Below are 19,191 nucleotides of genomic sequence, written 5' to 3' on the forward strand. Positions count from 1 at the left end.
AATAGGGAACTTGAATTTACTGGGGCTGGTGGTACTCCCTCTGATCAGGCTAATCAAGGCCCTTACAGTCAGAGTCCCCGCTCGCCAGCTGTGTTGACTGCCTCACATGTGTTTCCTTACTGGCTTTTTTTTAAAAAACATTTCTCCATAGTTTAATTTGTAGAATTTTGAGTTTGGTGATTTAAAATGTGTTTCGACAGTGGAATTAGGAGAGGACAGAAGGCTTATCTTGTCAGATTTGTTTCCCATCGTTGAGTATTACTTTCTCGCAGGTAATTTGGGTCTAGTCTGTCCCTTATTTTGTTACCTATTCAAGTTAAAAAATATATATTTAAATTGATAAGAGGGTGGACTTTTAAAATAAAATTCAAATGTCAATATTCAAATAAAAACAAAAAATCTCAGAGAACTTTTACACTTCTATTCTCTGTCATGGCAAATGTTTGCCATGAGATCAGGAGACCCGAGGCTAAGGTGACCAGACGTCCCGCTTTTTAACAATTTGTCCCAAGTCCCGCTGTGTTTTAGAAAAGTCCCGATTTTTGGAAAGAATGCACGAATGAGTGGGAGAACAGTAAGGGAATATATGGTTTTCGGCTGCCATGTGGCTATTTCACTAGGATATGAGTTTTATATTATTTTTGTTAATTTTATAATTTTAAGCTGTAATAATAACAAATAATTGTTGAAAAGTGATTATGGAGAACTGCTTACAGAAGTTTGCATTGTTGTCAGGCCCCGCCCCTGCCCCCCCACCTCCCCTAATGGTGTCCTGCTTTACCAGTGTTAAAATCTGGTCACCTTACCCATAGGCCTAAGATTGTGCAGAATGATCAGAAAGTAAGGGAGGCCTGGATAAAGGTGAACTGCCTTCTTTAATATATACATTTGTATGATGGGAGACTTTATCCTAGAAGGGGAAAAAATAACTTTTTTACCTAACATTTTAGTTTGCCAAAATACGAACTACAAAAAGTCATTACTTTTCATTGTACATTTGTATCTGTCACCTGAATGAATTCAGAATCAAGGAACGGGGAAGTGCTATTTGGCCCTCTTCTATTATGATCTTGAGGATTCTTCCACATTTTAACATATCTGCGTTCTGATAGATAAGCAAAACAATATATTGGAAACCTACTCTTGTTTTGTTCTCACACACATCTTCCCTTGTTCTTGTTTCTTACTCTCCTCCTAGGTGAACGGAGGTATCGAGAACACGCTAGAGAAGGAGGTGGTGCAGTATGACTACTACTCTTCTTATTTTGACATATTTGTAAGTATTTTTGTTTATATTTTATTTCAGATATGATGAAATAAAACTAAAAGGCAAATTTTATCTAAATAGATTTCAAATTCTGTGCTATTTTCTCCGTCCTTTGAACATTGGCACCATATTTCCTTTTCCTTGACTCCCCCACCCATTCAGTGCATTCTCTTTCTCTCTCTCTGTCTCATTCACTAACAAATTGCCTGCTTATTTCAAGGAGGTAAGGTTAATGACATATAAGAGAGGGCAACAAAAGGAGTCATTCCCATGTCTTGGTGAAGAACCTTAATTCTTTGATGTGGCTACAATAGTGCTCAGTCACTGCAAGGAAAATTCACCTGCTCAAGTAGCAGCATAATGAAAAGGCCATCCCTTATCTGTTGATAATTGCACATTAATGTGGAACCTTATTTGGTATTACATTAAATTCTCCAGCAGGGATTCTCAAATGCTGGTCTATGGACCAGTGCCTTTCTGTGGCCATCTCTAGTTAAATCAAAATAATGGAGATTGACAAATTTTCACAGAGCTAAATTACTTTATTGAGATAAATATTTTAAATCTCTCTATTGTCTTTTTTCCCCTAGCTTTTGGCAGTTTTTCGATTTAAAGTGTTAATACTTGCATATGCTGTATGCAGACTGCGCCATTGGTGGGCAATAGCGGTGAGTACAGCCTGGATAAGTGGGTCATCTCTAGTGCAGGTGTCCAAGGCCAGGCCTGAGCTGGGAGAAGAAGTGGTTCTAATCTGGGTGGATTCATTAGCTTTTCCTGAGTCCCCTTCCTCTACATTTGAGTAGCTTTAACACTGCGGGGTTCCTTCCCAGTGTTAGTGAGTAACCAGCTTTGTCTCCATGAATGTTGAGCCAAAGAGGACTCTAGAGGCCCAAAAGTAGTTATTGGCCAAGCACCAACCCACCCTCTACCTCATTTTGCAAGTAAGAGATGACAGCACTACCTCTGTCGTAAAGATATTTTGAAGATTTCTTATTCGGTTGAAATTGCTTAGTGATTTTTTTTTCATGATTTTGCCTCTGCTATTTTGATAATTGCCTTCCGCTGTGCTTTATTTACCTTCCCTCCAGTCTTGGAGGAGAAGGTTCCTGTCTCCTTTCTGTTCTTGCCTTCGGCTCCTGGAGAGCCACGACTCATCTGCCTACTCATATCTAACACAGAACATTTATTGGTACCCTCAATAAATATCTAGAGAGTGAAAAAAGAATTACAATTCTGCCTGAATTTTTTTTCCATTTCCACAGACTTTTGAATACTCAACTTTTTTCTAAACTCTACTAGGGCAGTTACATGGGGAAGAAAATGTTGAGTTTCTCACACTGGGCATAGTGGCTCAAGAATAACCGGCAGTCCTGTGATTAGATGGTGAGACAGTCTGTGGGAACAGAGCTGTGCTGCTCCCGTGAGTCCACCAGGGGGCCATATCTGCCCAAGCCATTTCTCATTTCACAGATGTTGGCTGACATTTTTTTGTCATGCTTGACTCTCTTTCCTGAATATTCTTTTGCATATATAACAATAGCCGTGATGATTGTACCTTCCCATTTTTCTACAAAAGTCCCCATTTGGGGAGGTTTTTAAAACTACTTGGTTATCTGTCCTTACAGCATTGTTTCATGTTGTTGTTGTTGTTGTTGTTTTTGGTTGAAGGATTTTCAAAGTACCTTTTTTAAGAGTGTTTTATTGTAATAATAATATTATTTTATTGCCAAGAATAAAATAATATGAAAGGTGACATCATTACCAGCATCTGAATTTCTTTTCTTCCAGGACTCCTGATAGTTCTTATTTTTGTAAGACCATTTGTTTTAGGAAAGTAGCTGACATGGATATTTCAGAAGAGTTATAAGAAAGTTATCTTCAGTATGTGCTTTTAGATTGTCTGGAGTAGATCTGACGTAGCAAATCCATGTTATTGTTTCTGATTCTTATTTTTCAAAACATCTGCAGAGAGAGTCTAGAAGTTGAAAGCAGGAGAGTCAGCTAGTATCTCAGGAGCTCTTAGTCTGAGTCTATAAAGTTAATTAATATCAGAATGTGAGGTGCCTCCTCTCCCAAGAGTGGCACTCTGGCTGGGGTGCATAAGTGTAACTGTTAATATTTGTGGAGCAAGATTCTTGATGTTCCTCAGCCGCCTCCATTCCATCAGTCAAGCTACTGTTAGCATTCACTTTGGTGGGTTTCACCATGCTGAAACTATTAGTTGGAGGAGGGAGTGACAAGTCTCGGGTACTGTGGAGTCACAGTCCTTAGAAAGAGCCCTACCTATGTAGTTCACTGGTCCCTTCTTGTATGTGGTTATACAGGCTTTGGATATTGTAACTTCTGGTAGATAAAAGAGTTTTCCAACACTTTAGTCTACCAGAATATGGTAGAAGGAGAACCTTATAATGAGTCATTTAAAGGATTGTGTGCGACACAGAAGCCCATTTTACCCCTATGTGGGAAGAGGGGATAGAGACAGAGTGACGTAGGAAGGAGCTAGGCCAGGCATAGGCATTTTGGGCATTGCCGGCTCCTAGCTCACACAAGTGTCATGTGTGAGAGAGGTGCCTTTACAGTGTGAAATGTCTAATTGGAATGGTGCTGGATTATGTGTCTTGCAGTTGACAACAGCAGTGACCAGTGCCTTTTTATTAGCAAAAGTGATCCTTTCAAAGGTATGACCTACCACTTTTTCCGTATAATTCCCATCTGCATGACTAAGCCTCATTTTATAGTGTGAGTTCATAGCAACTTCATTTCTTTGTCCCGATCTCATCTGTTCTTCTAGCTTTTCTCACAAGGGGCTTTTGGCTATGTGCTACCCATCATTTCATTCATCCTTGCCTGGATTGAGACATGGTTCCTGGATTTCAAAGTGTTACCTCAAGAAGCAGAAGAAGAAAACAGTAAGTTCCTCTCAAAGTCAGCCCCCTAAGTCTGTCTGGGTACCAAGCTGGACGAGACACTGATGTCTTGATGTGAGTGGAGCTGTAGATGAGTAGAATTCAGCAGCTGTGGTGTGTCCATTGTTTAGTGGCTACATGAGAAATCCAGAAAGGGGTGGTGGGTGAAAGGATGGTAGTAGAATGTGGCTCCTCTCTCCAGCTGTTGAGCCAGGGTTCCCCTGGAAGAAAATGTGAATACTGGTGAGAAGAAATTCAAGCAACAACAAAAAATGACCAACTCTTCTTTCTCCCCAGACAGGTTGGCCAATTTTCCCTATTAATAATATTCAGAGAACACTGAACATTTTGTACAGATAAACAGAACTGCACTGGTTAGGGAGAGAGAAAATTGAATGAATTATATGTGAGCGGAGGCAGCAATTCTAAATTTATGTCAGCGATTTCCAAAGTCTCATATTACTACTGTCCACAGAGCGGGTGGTAGCTTTGGATGAGCTGTACTTAAAACAGTTAAGTTCCTAGCATGGTGTAATGGTGAAATTCAGAAGAGGAAGTCAGCAAACCTTCTTAGCTTTCACCATCCTCTGAGTATCTCATGAGTCCTGCCAAAGCTGCATCATCTCACTGGGTAATTTTCAATATGTCAGGATATTAACTAGGAGGACCAAACGATTGATTGAGCTTTGTGGTTAATGACTGGGCTGGACTTCTTCCCCACATGATGTCCTAACGGAAGCCCATGTGCCTCATCCACCCTTCTTGGAAATGAAGTAGCCCGAGTTCATTTTAGACACCTCTACCCTTTCTAGATATCCTATATTTATGCCTCTGTCAATCATCTGGATCAGTTTGCCCTGCCCTATAGAAAAAGGTATCTTACATTAAGCGTGTTGTAAGTTTAAAACACAGCAATATAAAAAAGTGCAATTGGCTTTGTTTTAGCAAATCTTACAGAAATTTATAAGAAAGAGTTATAGCTCAAGTAGATTTTTTAAAAAATGTTAATCATTTGTCTTCTGTCCTGTGCCCCCTGAATTGTGGAGAAGGGAGAAGTCAAAAATGGAAGCGTTACTTTATTGCACATAAATGTCAAACAGAACACTGTTGAAAACGTATCTACTGTTAACATGACTGGGACTTAAATGGTTATGTGATTAAACACAATTCAAAATAACTTCATAAAGCAGAACAGAAAATTAATGGAAACTTAGAAACAGCATTTGTTTTCCTGATCAGCAGCATGTGTTATACAAGGACCTGGCACCTACCAGTCCTGGTGCCGCCTCCCACTTCATCTTAGCATGAAGTCGGCGTTAAGCCAAAAGAAACTGTGTGGATGGCTATTGCATTATTCTAAGCCATCCACATCATGCTTTCATTTCTTTGTTTTTTTAATACATTTCTTTTCTTTGTAGACTTTTTTATCCCATACATATTTGTCATCTTAAGTGTTCTTTATATGCTTTTAAAAGGCCATCCCTGTATGACACTTCCCATCTGGCCTTGCAGCTCGTCGACCAGTTGTACAAGCTGACTGGGATTTTTTGTTTTACTTTGTGTTTTGCTTTTGATGCTGCTTTTGATTTTTATAGGGAGGTAGCTATTTTTCAGGGAAAGATGCTATTCTGAGTTAAAGAATCCCATGGGTGACAGTGCCGTTTTTTAAACTACTCTGTTATCTGTCTTTAGAGTATGTTTACATGGTTTATTAGTAGTATCTTTATTTTCTGGTTGAAAGGTTTTCAAAGTGCCTCTTTTTCTGAGTGTATTATGATAATAATAACACCATTTTATGTTGCCAAGAAGCTACCAGAAAGGTGACATCATCACTAACATTTTGATTTTTTTTTTTCCAGGACTCCTGATAGTTCAGGATGCTTCAGAGAGGGCTGCACTTATACCTGGTGGCCTTTCTGATGGTCAGTTTTATTCCCCTCCGGAATCTGAAGCAGGTAAAAATTTGGATCATCATTTGTATTTTTGTCTGTCATTCAAATGCTGTGCCCTCCCTCCCTCTCTCTGCCCACTCTGTTTCTCAGTATACCTAGCAAACATTTAAGGTTCCAGGCTTTAAGGATATGAAAATGAGTAACATGCAGCCTGACACCAGACACAGAGATGTAAAATGGATATAATGGAGGGGTGATTAGATGCTGTGATTTGTGATCTGTGTCTTAGCAGGCAGGCAAATAAAGGGAAGGGTCTCAATGCTTCTTTATTATTTTTCATCCTAAACCAACCTTCTCCAGGTCTGAGAATGGCAGCACAGCCTACCTTCTGCCCAACTCAGAAATCATAGCCTCAGCCTCACCAGGGGCTCCCCCCCTTTTCATATGGTTCATATCTCATTATTCACAAAGCTGTTTCCATTCTCCCTCCTTTATTTCAGCCTCCATTATCTCGTTCAAATTATGCTACTTCCTATCCGATCCAGCCTCAATTCAGTATTTCTTGATGCAGTTTCTGTGACAGCCTCTGTCTTCTGGCTTCCGGTTTTTCTTTCCACTAACCAGCCACTAGAGAGCTCTGTTAAAAATAACAATTGCACTTAATAACAAAGAAATAAGGAACCAGACTGTAAAAATGAGCAAAGCTCTTTAGTAAACATTTCTCCAAAGAAGACATGTAAATGGCCAGTAAGCACAATGGAGAGATGCTTAAGATCATTTGTTATTAGGAACATGCAAATGAAAATTACAAGGAAGTAATACTTCATACCCCTTAGGTGACTATAATTAAAAAACAAAACAAAACAAACAACAACAAAAAAAAATAGAGAGAAAGTATGGTGAGAGAATGGTGAAATTGAACCCCTGTGCTTTACAGGTGGTTATGTAACATGGTGTGTTTCCTTAAAAATATTAAACAGAGTTGCTGTATGACTGTACAGTTCTACTTCTGGGTATATGCCCAAAAGAAATGAAAGCGGGAACTTGACCAGGTTATTTGTATGCTCATGCTTATCACAGCATTATTCTTAATAGCCAAACAGGGGAAGCACCTCAAATTGCCATCAAGAGATGAATAAACAGTGTGGTATGTACATCCACTGGAAGATGGTTCAGCTTTAAAAAGAAAGTAGTTCTGACACATACTGTGACATACTCGTCTCTGAACCTTGAACACATGGTGCTGGGTGAAATAAGCCAGCCATGAAAGTACAACTATGGTATGACTCAGCTTGTATGACATAGCAAGAGAAATCAAATTCAGAGACAGAAAGTAGAACGGGGAATTCCAGGGACTGGGGAGATTCTGAAGATGGGTAGTGATGATGGCTGCCCAATAGTGTGGATGAACTTAGTGCCACTGGTTTAAACGGGCGGGGTACAGCTGCTCACACCTGTAATCCTAACACTCTGGGAGAGTGAGGTGGGAAGGTCACTTGAGGTGGGGAATTCAAGACTAGTCTGAACAAGAGTGAGACCCTCCATCTCTACAAAAAAAAGAGAAAAAAATTAGCCGGAGGTGGTGTTACAAATATGTAGTTCCCAGCTACTTGGGAAACTCAGGCAGGAGGATCACTTGAGCCCAGGAGTTTTAAGTTGCATTGAGCTATGATGATGCCACTGCACTTAACCCAGAGTGACAGAGTGACACTCTGTCTCAAAAAAAAAAAAAAAAGGTTAAAATGGTAAATTTTATGTTAAATGTATTTTGCCACAGTAAAAGATGACATTTAAAACATTGCTAACACTTTTCTAAGTGCCTGATGCTGTTCTGAGGACTTTACTAATATTAGTTAGTATAGTTCATTTACTATTAGTTAGTATTAGTTCATTTACTCTTCATATCCACTCTTTGATATAAAACTCTTAATCTCCCTAATGCAGAGATGAGCAAACTGAGAATTGAAACAATTTTTTCACTATCACACACATAATAAGTAGTGAAACTAGGCTTTCAACTTGGGCTCCAGTGCTAGAGTCCATGCTCTTAACTACTGAAGTATATGGTCTTTGAGTATTCATGAAAATGCAGAATAGATTGTGTCAGTCCCCTGCTCAAAAGCCTACAGTGGCATAAAGGTTTAAGAATTAATAGATCCTCAGTGTGGCAGAAGGCGGCTGTGTGAGTCCTCTTCCCCAGTTGTCTAGTCTCTGGTCTGGTTACTGCCTTTTTGTGTTCTGTTCCTAGCTTTTTGAAAATGCTGACCCAGAGTCTTCAAGCCATTGTGCACCTTGCTGTTTCTATTCTGAACATTATCTTCTCTGTGATCCTAGCGTCCACTACCATGTTCCAAAGGCTTCCACCCACCATCCTACCCGCCCCGTCACTCCTACAGTCTCAGTTAGGGCGTCCTTTGCATGTTCTTTAGGACTTCTCCCACAGCCTGTCATCTTGCGTTGTCTGCTTTGTCTTTAGTGCTGATTGATCTGCTTCCACCACTGAGATGTAAACTTGAGCTAGAGACTCTATGTTATTGTATCCCCAACATAAGCACAGTCAATATTATAAACACATACCATAGTAAAATGGATTCCAGGCAGAGAGAGCCATGTGAGTGATCAAAAGCACAGTAGTGTGAACTCTCAGTGTACTAGAGGAACTCCAAGTAACTTGGTATTCTGGACTCTTAGTGTCTAACAGCGGTTAAAAATACAAAACCAGTAAGAGCGGAAACTTAGATGTGGATTAGTAGAAAATCTGTTTCTAATCTAGTTCCTAATTCTAGAGACTAGAATTAAGTGTTACGATTTTGATTACCTCACTATTAGGATTATTTTATTCACATGTTTATGTCACTGGACTCATGTTTTTAAAAGTTCAAATTAGAATTTATATGCATACTTCTCTATTAATAGAGAATTAGATTGTTTCTAGTTATCGGGTATTAGCTTTCTATAAGACTAATACAGTTTCTTTTTTTAGCTAATTATTTTTCTAACACTAATGAAATATCTCAATACTAATGTATTTTTTAAATTAGTTCAAAACAGGGTGATAATGACAAACACTTAAGCTTCCCAGTTCCAGTTGCCTTCATTTTCTGCCTGCAACTATTACCACCCCCCAGTGGTGCTCTGGGGTATAACCATTTCATTGAGAAAGAAAAAAAACACTTTTCACTGTTTACTGCATAACTGCTTTGTTTAAGAGAAAATGCAGAACAGAGAAGGACTGTTCAAAGTGACTTAATTTATTATATTTTCATTGACAGAATGCACAATTTAGGAAGAATTAAAATTTAAAACTATTATTGGAATTAATTTACCCAGAAAAAGACTAGTCTACAGCAACAATTTCTCATGCCAGTAGCTAAAAATTCAGGATTCTTTCAGTAGCTCAGGTTATAAGCTGTCCTTGACTTCCCCAGAAGACGTGAGGGCATCTGAAAAGGCCTGACTTGCCTTTTTGTCTTTTTTTCAACACCTGATACACATTAGACTTATAGCTGTTGAAGGAGAGGTACATATTAGATTTACACCTGTTGAAGGAGTGATGAAAAGAAGAGAGAAAGAAATTGGGAAACACCATAAATAAAACTGTTCCTAGCATTTGTCCTTGTAAAGGAGCTGCTTGAATTTTAGTATCACAGAGATTTGGGAAAGTTAGCACATTTTAGCACATGTACTTTCAGAGGCTATAGGGCTAGCTTGTTTCTAGCTCTATATCTAAGCAGATCTGACCACATCCTGCTTCCCTGTGTGTTAAATGGAAAGGATGAGGAAGCAGGACCCCCTCACAGATGACCGAGGTGACGGTATGTGTGATCTGAGAGCGTAAACGAACCAGTTATGATGCTGAGGAAGGTAATTCTTCACCTCCTAAATCATAGAAAGACTGACTCAAAATGAGGACTTGCTCAGTTGCACAATGTAATCTGTTCTGCCTGGACGAAAGCATTAAAATTCTAACTTAAAGCCTACGAAGAGCGGCCGCACAGCCTGGTTTCCGGCAGTGGCCTTGCCTTATCCCCATTGCATCGTGAGATTGTTCTTACCGCCCCTGTGTCTCTCAGAGGTGTTCTTATTTAGGGGATCAAGTATATGATCATCCTATGTGTAGTAAATAGATTTGAAACACAATTTTTTAACCTTTTAATTGAAATACTGAAAAATTTTAAAAAGTCATTGCCAGGGCTCCTGAATAAGATTCACTTTTTTAATAGCTTGATTGAGGTCTAATTTGCATACCATAACACTCATCCATTGTGAATGTATAATCCATGATTTTCAGTAAGTTCGTAGTTTTTCAGCCAACACCAAAATACAATTTTAAAACATTTTTTCACTTGAAAAACTTCTCTCATGCTCATTTATAGTTAATCCCTGCTTGTGTATCTAGTCCTCAGTAACTACTGATCTGCGTTATATCTTGATAAATTTACCTTTTCTGAACATTTAATATAAATATAGTTATATGATAATGTACTTTTTTGCATCCAGCTGCTTTTGCTTCGCATAGGGTTTTTGAGGACCAAGCATATTGTAGCATACGCCAGTAATTTGTTTTTTTATTATTGGTTATTCATCACACGTTCGGTCACATGGACACACGTTTGCTTATCTAGTGACAAGTTGATGGACATTTGGATTGTTTCCAGCTTTTGGGTATTATGAGTTATTTAGCTATGAACATTCACTTCTGTGTCTTTGTGTGGACATGTATTTTGATTTGTCTTGATTCTAAGAGAGGAATTACAAGTTTCTGTTTAACTTTTTAAAAGATTGCTAAACTGTTCTGCAGAGTGGCTGTGCTGGTTTACATTCCCTCCAACAATATGCAGTAGTGGCTGCTTGCCCAAGGTTTCACTTTTCATGGTTTCAGTTACCTGCGGTCTGAAAATGTTAAATGGAAAATTCCAGAAATAAACAATCCATATGTTGTAAATCATATGCCATTCTGAGTACTGTGACATGTTCTCTCACTGTCTTCCTTTGTCCCACATAGAACACTGGGACACGGGTCTGCACATGACCCATGAGTCCCTTAGCAGCTGCCTATGTGATCGCATCAGCTGCTGTGATATCACAGTGTTCAGATAACACTTATTTTACTTAACAGTGACAGATTAAAGGCGCAGGCAATTCAGATAGGCCAAAGAGAAGCCATAAAGTGCTTCCTTTTAGTGAAAAGGTGAAAGTTCTCGACTCAAAGAAAAAAACTCATGTGCTAAACTTTATAAAGTACGATAAGCTTTATCACAGCTGTGTGTATACAGGAAAAAGCTTAATGATACCGGGTCGCTGCTGCCTGAGGTGGTTTCAGGCGTCCACCTCAGGTCTTGGAACGTATCCTCCGCAGTAAAGGGAGCGCCACTCACACGTTCTCCTGACATTTTTTTTCCTTTCGCTCCTTCTCAGATTCCCATTACGTACATGTTGGCATGCTTGATGTTATCTGACAGGTCTCTGAGTGCTATTCAATTTTTCTTTAGTCTTTTTCTGTTTTTCAGATTGAATAATTTCTATCAGTTTGTTTGTAAGTTTGTGGATTCTTTTTTCTGCCATCTTGAATATTTTCTTGATACCCCTCTAGTGACAAAGTCATGCTTACCATAAACATAATTTTAATTAGATATAAGATATTTTAAGGAAATAATGATATTTAATCTTTCCTCTATTCTCATTTAGCTTTCTTTTCTAAATTTTAGACAGAAAATCTCCATAATGAATAATAAGTATCATTTACTCAGAGTAGAATGATTGGCTCACATATAGGAATAAAGGTTCGTGAGACAGGGATGCAGAACCATCAGGCAGCGGCCCCCGGCAGCAGTACGAGGGCCACCGCTGGCACCACCCTCAGCACTACAGAGCTCCCTCAGCCACCTGGTGCAGCAGTTTTTAAAAATACCTAGAGTCAATTATTTGTACCAAAACACAACAATTCCTGCACTTAAAAAATATTTTCCTGCTTGTCAACAAAGAGGTGGAGAAGGAGTAGCCATTGACAATCATTCTTGGTCTGTGTATGTTTATTGGTGCACAAGTGAAATGCATGCGGACAGATTAGCACAAGTAATAGTTTATTTAAAGGTTTTCCTCCAATGAGAAATAAAGACTCTAAAATAGCAGTTTATTAACCCAAATCTCTTAAGGATTTAGCATATGTTAATCTTTACTTTAAAATTTTACGCGTATATAATTTTAATGAAATGAGTTATTACTTTGGGAGTGAAATACTTTGTCTCCTTACTCTTCCCAACTATGCAGGATCTGAAGATGCTGAAGAAAAACAAGACAGTGAAAAACCACTTTTAGAACTCTGAGAACTACTTTTGTTAAAGTAAGTGTTTGAAATGAAACTGTAAAAACAAAGTAGTGAAGTATGGAGCATTTTCTTTGAATAGATTGAAAGCAAAATTCAAAGAAAGTGTAATATGTTGCTATATTTGTCTTATTTACATGAATTTTTCAGTCATTTTTTTAATGTAAAATGTCTTAACATTTTCTGTGTAGGTAGTATAAATTTGTAAATTTTGGAAAAAAATGCCTCAGAGTCTCAAATTTCTAAAGAATAAAGATAAATTTGTGTTCATTTATTTAACCGGACTATCTCTGTGCCAGACATCGTCTAATGGCAAGTATCACCCTAGTGCAGGGGTCCTCACACTTTTTAAACAGAGGACCAGCTCACTATCCCTCAGACTGTTGCAGGGCCAGACTGCGAGCCCCGGAACCAGTCGGCTGTTAAGCAGGACAGGCAGCAGCTGCAAAAACATCCCCAGGCTGGATAAATGTCCTCCACAGGCCGCATATAGCCCGCAGGCCATAATTTGAGACCTCCTGCCCTAGTGTGTCAGGAGCAGGGCAGTCTTGTGAGATGCAGGTGCTGTTGCCACCTCCCTGTACACCTGAGACCACAGAGCCATAGGCTGGGTAACTTGTCCAAGGTCGCATAGCGAGAGCCTGGGCTCCAACCTCCCCAGTCAGGTACCAAGGTCCGCCCCAGCCCTACAGGACGTCTCTCGGGGTTCTGGAGTTTCTGAGATGAAATCTGCTGTGCACACAGAGCAGTGGCACTCGAAGTGCTTCAGGGTGGGACACCCTGTTAAATCTCTTTAAATCATCAAAGAAAACCGTTCCAGCTTCACAAACACAAGACGCATAAACCATTTGTAGCAGCAGCATCCCTGCCTACTTATACAACTGCAGAGGGAAGAAGGATGTGCGGGGCTGCACTTCCTTGGGAAGCCGGACAGAGGCTGACTGGGGGCAGAGGCAGCTGAGGTCACAGCTCATGGGGCCCTGCACCTGCCCCAGCAGCGCCCAACACACCTCAGCATGACGGTGCTGCAGATTTGAGGCAGCAACATGGGCTTGCCAGTAGCTGACCGTTTTCTGAAGTATGTTAAAATAAATTCTAGTGGGGCCACACGCATAGTAGTTTATGTGCCACCATCAGAGGCCCTCTTCAGTCCACAGACTCTGTGATATATGTAAGACAAGTGTAGCATTTTGCTTTTTACACTGTTTCTGAAATATTTTTCTATTCTGTCTATTTCTCAGTGTGAAAAACTGTCAAAGAAAGTCATCTGAGGAACAAATGACTGGCACTGGGGTCTTCTATTGAAAGTTGCAATGGTGGCATCCACTGCTGGCTTTACTGAATAATAAGGAACTTATTTATTGTGATACCTCACAGACATTGTACCCTATCCCCACATATTTAGCTGCCTGCCTTGGCTGGTGAGGTCATGTCGTGATCCATCCTCCACGTGGCGAGCCCGATGTGTTAATGAATAGGTAAAGAAAGTCCTGTGCTGTAACCCTAATCAGAAGACTTCTTAATATATTGAAGTAACGTTTTTTTAGTGTGCACAATACCTTTTTATTTTGATTTTGTAGAATGAAATTGTTTTGTCTCGTGCCTCAGATTCATTTTGTATTTCTTTTTTAACACCCGACATTTCCCTGGTGTTTTTTAACTCATGAACATGTGTTCTTTGTACAATTTTAAAATGTAATAAAATCCAACATGTTAAAATGTTTAACTTTTTTTGTGTGTGTTGCATTCCGTATTTGGCCTAAACTATTAGAATTATAAAAGGAGAACAAGGCAGGATTATGAGAACATGTAAAATGACGCCAGACGTTTGTACCATTTTGATCATCAAATCGTGTTTTCTCTGAGATTGTTCTGAAATGTTCCAAGTGAACCCACAAAATGACTAAAGTTGTTGCTGTCATTTTTCCTTCATGTTTAGCCAATTTAAATTAAAATGAACTAAGTTACATTGTGAGCTATTTTTTTCAAACATGAATATTTGCTTTATTGATTCACAGGAAGTCAACATGTGTACTAATTTTGTGTCATCATTCATTGTATCATTTAAGAAAAATTTAATTGCCTGTGGCAGTCATGATGCTGGTATGGATAGAAATTGACTTTGTGCGGATCAAATCACCTCCATCACTGCTTGTTTTAAGAGTGAGTCAGATCTCAGTACTGCAGTGGGGTGGTGTTGGGGGGAGGGAGGGGGACTCACTGGGAGGCTGGAGTCCAGCCAGGAGAGACTTATCATGGTAGACAAGGGGTGAGGAAAACCTCCATGGTCTGCCCCTGGGACTCAGTGGTGGTGCATCAGTGAGGGTTTCCTGTCTCGGGCGTGGAGGTGCACACACACCAACCCCACAGACGGCTCCTCAGCTGGGCATCAGATGTTGACTTCACCTGAGAAAGAGTTCTCCCCTGGGGCCTGGCACCCTCGCAGCGCTGTCCTTGGGTAGGCTAAGGGTGGGACATTTGCTCTGAGCACCTCCCTGCCTCAGTCACGCATTTGTCTGATGTGTAGGTTCTCTTGCTCAGGATGGGACTGGATTCATTTGATGACATTCAGTTACACAGTAGGACTCTGGGCCTCTGTATCCCTGGGTCCCTGTGCGGAAGGACCCATCACTGTTAGCCCACAGCTCTGATTTACCATGCTAATAGGTTCACATACATGGGTGTTGGGTCACCCTGTTTATGCAGGGGAAATCAAAAGGAACTAGCATCTGTAAACCAAATACCTTAGAAAAGCACAGACACTGGGTGGGATGTCAGGGATCACCTCAAAGCTGCAAGATGTCCTCTATTCAGCAGGACAATGTTAATGGGAGTGGACCCAACAGTCCTGGGCATCCCCAGTTCACACAGTAGCTAATGAACTTAATATCAAATGTGGGGAGCCCCCTACCCACAGCATGCAGTGTGTGTTTGAGCGCAACCTCTGTGTGTAAAGATAGACTCTTTCCATTAGCTGTGGCCTTTTGAAAGCAAATAAACTTGGTTGTGGTTTAACTGTCCCTATTTTGTCTTGTGACAGCTTACCCACGGCCTGCACAGCCCCAACCAGTAGGGGCTGGTTTGACTTTGAGCATTTCCACGAATCAACCGCATTTGATAGAGCAGGTAAACAGAAGGAGCCTGAGAAAACAAAACCCCACCAGCCACACCAGCACCCTCCTGCCCCCTCCTGTCTCCCCCTCCAGCACCACTGTGCTCCCCCCTCACCGCTCAAGTTCAGGGCTGCCCAGGCTGATGGGGAAGGAAGGTGCTGAGAAGTCTGAGGCCACAGGAGACATTTCCTAGGACCCTGCCAGTGGTACCGGCCCCCAGAGTTCTTAGGGGGGTCAAGTTTCTTCTGTTTGGTTCTGTGCCTTCCCACTGCAGAAACCCACATCCCTAACTAGGGGCCGGGTATTTGCCCCAGGGAGGTCGGATCAATTCATGAGAATCAGAGAATAGATCTAAAGTAATCTTACAGAAGTCTGGTAGATCTTTTCAAATGCACACTTTTACTCGATTTCCAGAAGAACCTCTTTCACAGAACCTTAAGCTTACTGTAAATGAGCAAGAGGGACTTTCCCAATGTTTAATGAGACCTTGTGTTAATTCCAATATATCAAAGTTTTTTACTTTAAGAGGATTCATTAGCGAAAATAGAAAAATACATAATCACATATTTTCCACCCACCTGTTATACATTGAACATTTTGTATTATATCTGCAGAAATACACCAACGCACATGCAAATGAGGGTCATGCTTATGTTATTCAATAGAAAAAATGGCCAAAGGCTGTGAATAAATATTTCACAGAAAAAACATAAATAGCCTTTAACATAAAAAGATGTCTGTCTTCTCTCAGAGAAAAGCCAGTTAAAACTACAATGAGACATTAGTTTTGCCTCTTAGTAATAAAAAACTGACCTTTGGCAGCACACCCACATATAGTAGGGCAAAGAGCAAAAATGGGGCTAGCTCCATGCAGAGAAAATTGGCAATATCTAGCAAAATCACCAAAGCAGGGCGGCACCTGTGGCTCAGTGGATAGGGCTCCAGCCCCATATACCGAGGGTGGTAGGTTTGAGCCTGGTCCCAGCCAAACTGCAAAACAAAATAGCTGGGCATTGTGGCGGGCACCTCCCAGCTACTCAGGAGGCTGAGGCAAGAGAATCATCTAAGCCCAGGATTGGAGGTTGCTGTGAGCTGTGACACCATAGCACTCTACCAAGGGAGATAAGGTGAGATTCTGTCTCTTAAAAAAAATCACCAAAGCACATGTTCATATGACATAAAACATTTATTTCAGGATTATTTAGAACATCAAAAGATTGAAAGTAAACTAAAGGAATTAAATATTTTCACCAGTGAACTATCTCATAGCTATTTCAATGACGTTATCCACATGCTCATATAAAAAGCACTCTAGGACTTAAAAATTCAGAGCAATGTCTATTGTACATTATCTGTATAAGAAAGAGAAATGAATATATTGTAAGCATGTGTGTGTATATTGATATGTATGTCCATTCATATTTATATAAATAAAAATGAGAGTAATTGAAACAGATAGTGCTCAAATATATCCAGCCTTTTAAGGATCATGCTCTACAATTCAGGCGTCCTCAAACTATGGCCCGTGGGCCATATGCAGCCCGCCTAGGACATTTATCCAGCCCGTTGGATGTTTTTGCCACCTCTGCCTGTCCTGCTTAGCAGCCAATTGTCCCAGGGCCCGCAGTCCGGTCCTCCAATGGTCTGAGGGACAGTGAACTGGCCCCCTGTTTAAAAAGTTTGAGGACCCCTCTACATATTAAGTTTCAACACCACATCCTGGTTATTTTCTATTTCTTTAAAGAATCTACACTTTTGAAAGATGTATATTCATCTACATATGACATCTTTTATTTTATTATTTTCTGGTTGAGCATTTGGGTTAATTTGGGGCTCTTTGAAATACTGCTATTGTGAACAAACCTACCTGTGCATAAATCTTATTTATATGCCGTTTGTTTCTCTCAGAAATTGATGGGTCATATGGTGAGAACACTTTCCTGTGTGTCAGCTCCTCACGCTGCAGAGGGGAGCTCAAGCCCTGTCTCTGTCACTTGCTGGCCTCAAGCCTGGCTGCTCATTAGGATGACTGAAGGGTCTTTATCAAAGTCCCCATGTCTGGTCTGTGATAAAGGCTCCCGGAGGACAGCCTGATTGAACAGATGGTACAGCCAGTCTGAAGTCACACGGTCCTGGAGTCCAGTGGACTCTAGGACTGACCCAGAGGTTAACATTGTGAATACTTTTCAGCCTCTCTGGCACCTGGTTCTCCTGTCAGTGAAATGAGTGTAAAGTCTGCAAGTGAGGCAGATCAGAGCTTCAGACAGAAAGAGTGGAAACTGCCCAGAACTCCTGACACTCGCTAAGTGTCACTACATGCTATTGTTCAAACAAAACAGGAAAAGCAAACAAAGAAAAATTACCCCACAAAATAGGATGGGAACACTCAGGTTCTTCCTTATTATTCGGCATTTCTCATTGGCCATCCTGTAGGACCTGCATTAACATGAAGCAGTGAACTAGGTACTAACTGTGGCCTTCCCGATAGACCAAATGCCTTGAAATAAATGAAGTCTATAAGGGAAGGAATTTAAAACAGTGGAGAAAATGCATAACTGGAGGAATTTCAAGAACTGTTGTGTTTAACTTTCTCTTTCTTATACTTGACAAGTGTATGTATTAGTTGAGCCATGTATTGGGGACTTCAGCTCTATAATGACAATTGAGACATAGTGTCCTATGTGGAATTGCCCAAATCTTGCCTAATTTTTCCTTTGCATGCCTGAGGATGCAGCCTATGGATCTGATATTTCTTCTTATCGGGCCATGCTCTGTGGACTTTACTCACGGAGTCCTACTGCTGAAGGCGGGTGGGGAGTCAGTGTAAACGTCTTCCCAGCGTGAAATACTGTGGGCAGGTTGGCCTGTCACCTGTAATTTAAGAACAGCAAAGAGAGAGGCAGGGAAAGCCAGACAGGTAAGGAGGAGGCAGTTTCTTCACCAGCTCTTGGCTTTTTAATTGAACTGAAAGTGACCTGCTTCCAGCCAGGAGCAGATAATAGAGAAGTTAAGAGCAGAGCTGCTGAAGCCAGGAAGCTGGGGGTTAGATCCCTGCCCTGTTTCTTCACAGCCGTGGGAAGTTCCTAGCCCTCTCTGCCTCAGTTTCTCCATCTATAGGACAGAGATAATTGCGCACATCTCATGGAGTTCTTATGGGAATTAGATGAGATAACAGGTAGTTAGACCAGTCCCTTAGACACAGTGAGCCCTACACAAGTGACCGTTATCCTTACCTCATCGGGATGCTAATGACACTGACTTTGGAACCTTAGGTAGGAATGTGAAATTGCTTCACTTGACACATTCTTCCAAACATGGACAAATTCAGCCCATATATGACAGTGAGAACCAAGGGGACAGCTAGGGACACACCAAGCAGCCCAGCTGTAACTTGCTATGAAGTGGCCCCTGGTCTACTCTTCTTCCTTCCACACCAAGCGGCCTCCCCGTATGTGGTGTTTGCGCAGGACTGGGAAAGTACTGGGCCTGGAAGGAGGCGTAACCTGCCTCCTACCTCCAAAATGCTCCTAGGCACTCCAGAGTCTCCCCCGAGGTGACTCTGAGCCCTCCAGGCCGCTGTTGTCTGTGGAAGGGGCTGGGGTGTCAGAAGGCTCCACATCTCCAGAGGGCACCCTCAGCTCCCTGCTGGGCCTGGACTCACAGAGCCTTTCACCAGCACCCCCCAAAG

The 19,191-nt window shown here is 41.0% G+C and overlaps 1 protein-coding gene across 2 annotated transcripts in view; it reads left to right on the forward strand.

The window, feature by feature from the left end:
• The window catches only part of STARD3NL (STARD3 N-terminal like), a 46,487-nt gene extending 32,130 nt beyond the window's left edge, over positions 1–14,357 (forward strand). For both annotated transcript variants that reach the window (XM_003788594.1, XM_012804396.2), the window contains exons 3-9: positions 1,199–1,276; positions 1,858–1,935; positions 3,892–3,945; positions 4,059–4,176; positions 6,033–6,128; positions 12,336–12,408; positions 13,632–14,357. In XM_003788594.1, the coding sequence (XP_003788642.1) occupies positions 1,199–1,276; positions 1,858–1,935; positions 3,892–3,945; positions 4,059–4,176; positions 6,033–6,128; positions 12,336–12,391 (480 nt within the window). In that variant the 3' untranslated portion in view covers positions 12,392–12,408; positions 13,632–14,357. The remainder of the gene's footprint in view (positions 1–1,198; positions 1,277–1,857; positions 1,936–3,891; positions 3,946–4,058; positions 4,177–6,032; positions 6,129–12,335; positions 12,409–13,631) is intronic.
• The last annotated feature ends 4,834 nt before the right edge of the window (positions 14,358–19,191 follow it).

The sequence above is a fragment of the Otolemur garnettii genome, unplaced genomic scaffold, assembly GCF_000181295.1.
Source record: "Otolemur garnettii isolate 467f Iridium unplaced genomic scaffold, OtoGar3 scaffold00028, whole genome shotgun sequence".
Taxonomy (NCBI): Eukaryota; Metazoa; Chordata; class Mammalia; order Primates; family Galagidae; genus Otolemur; species Otolemur garnettii.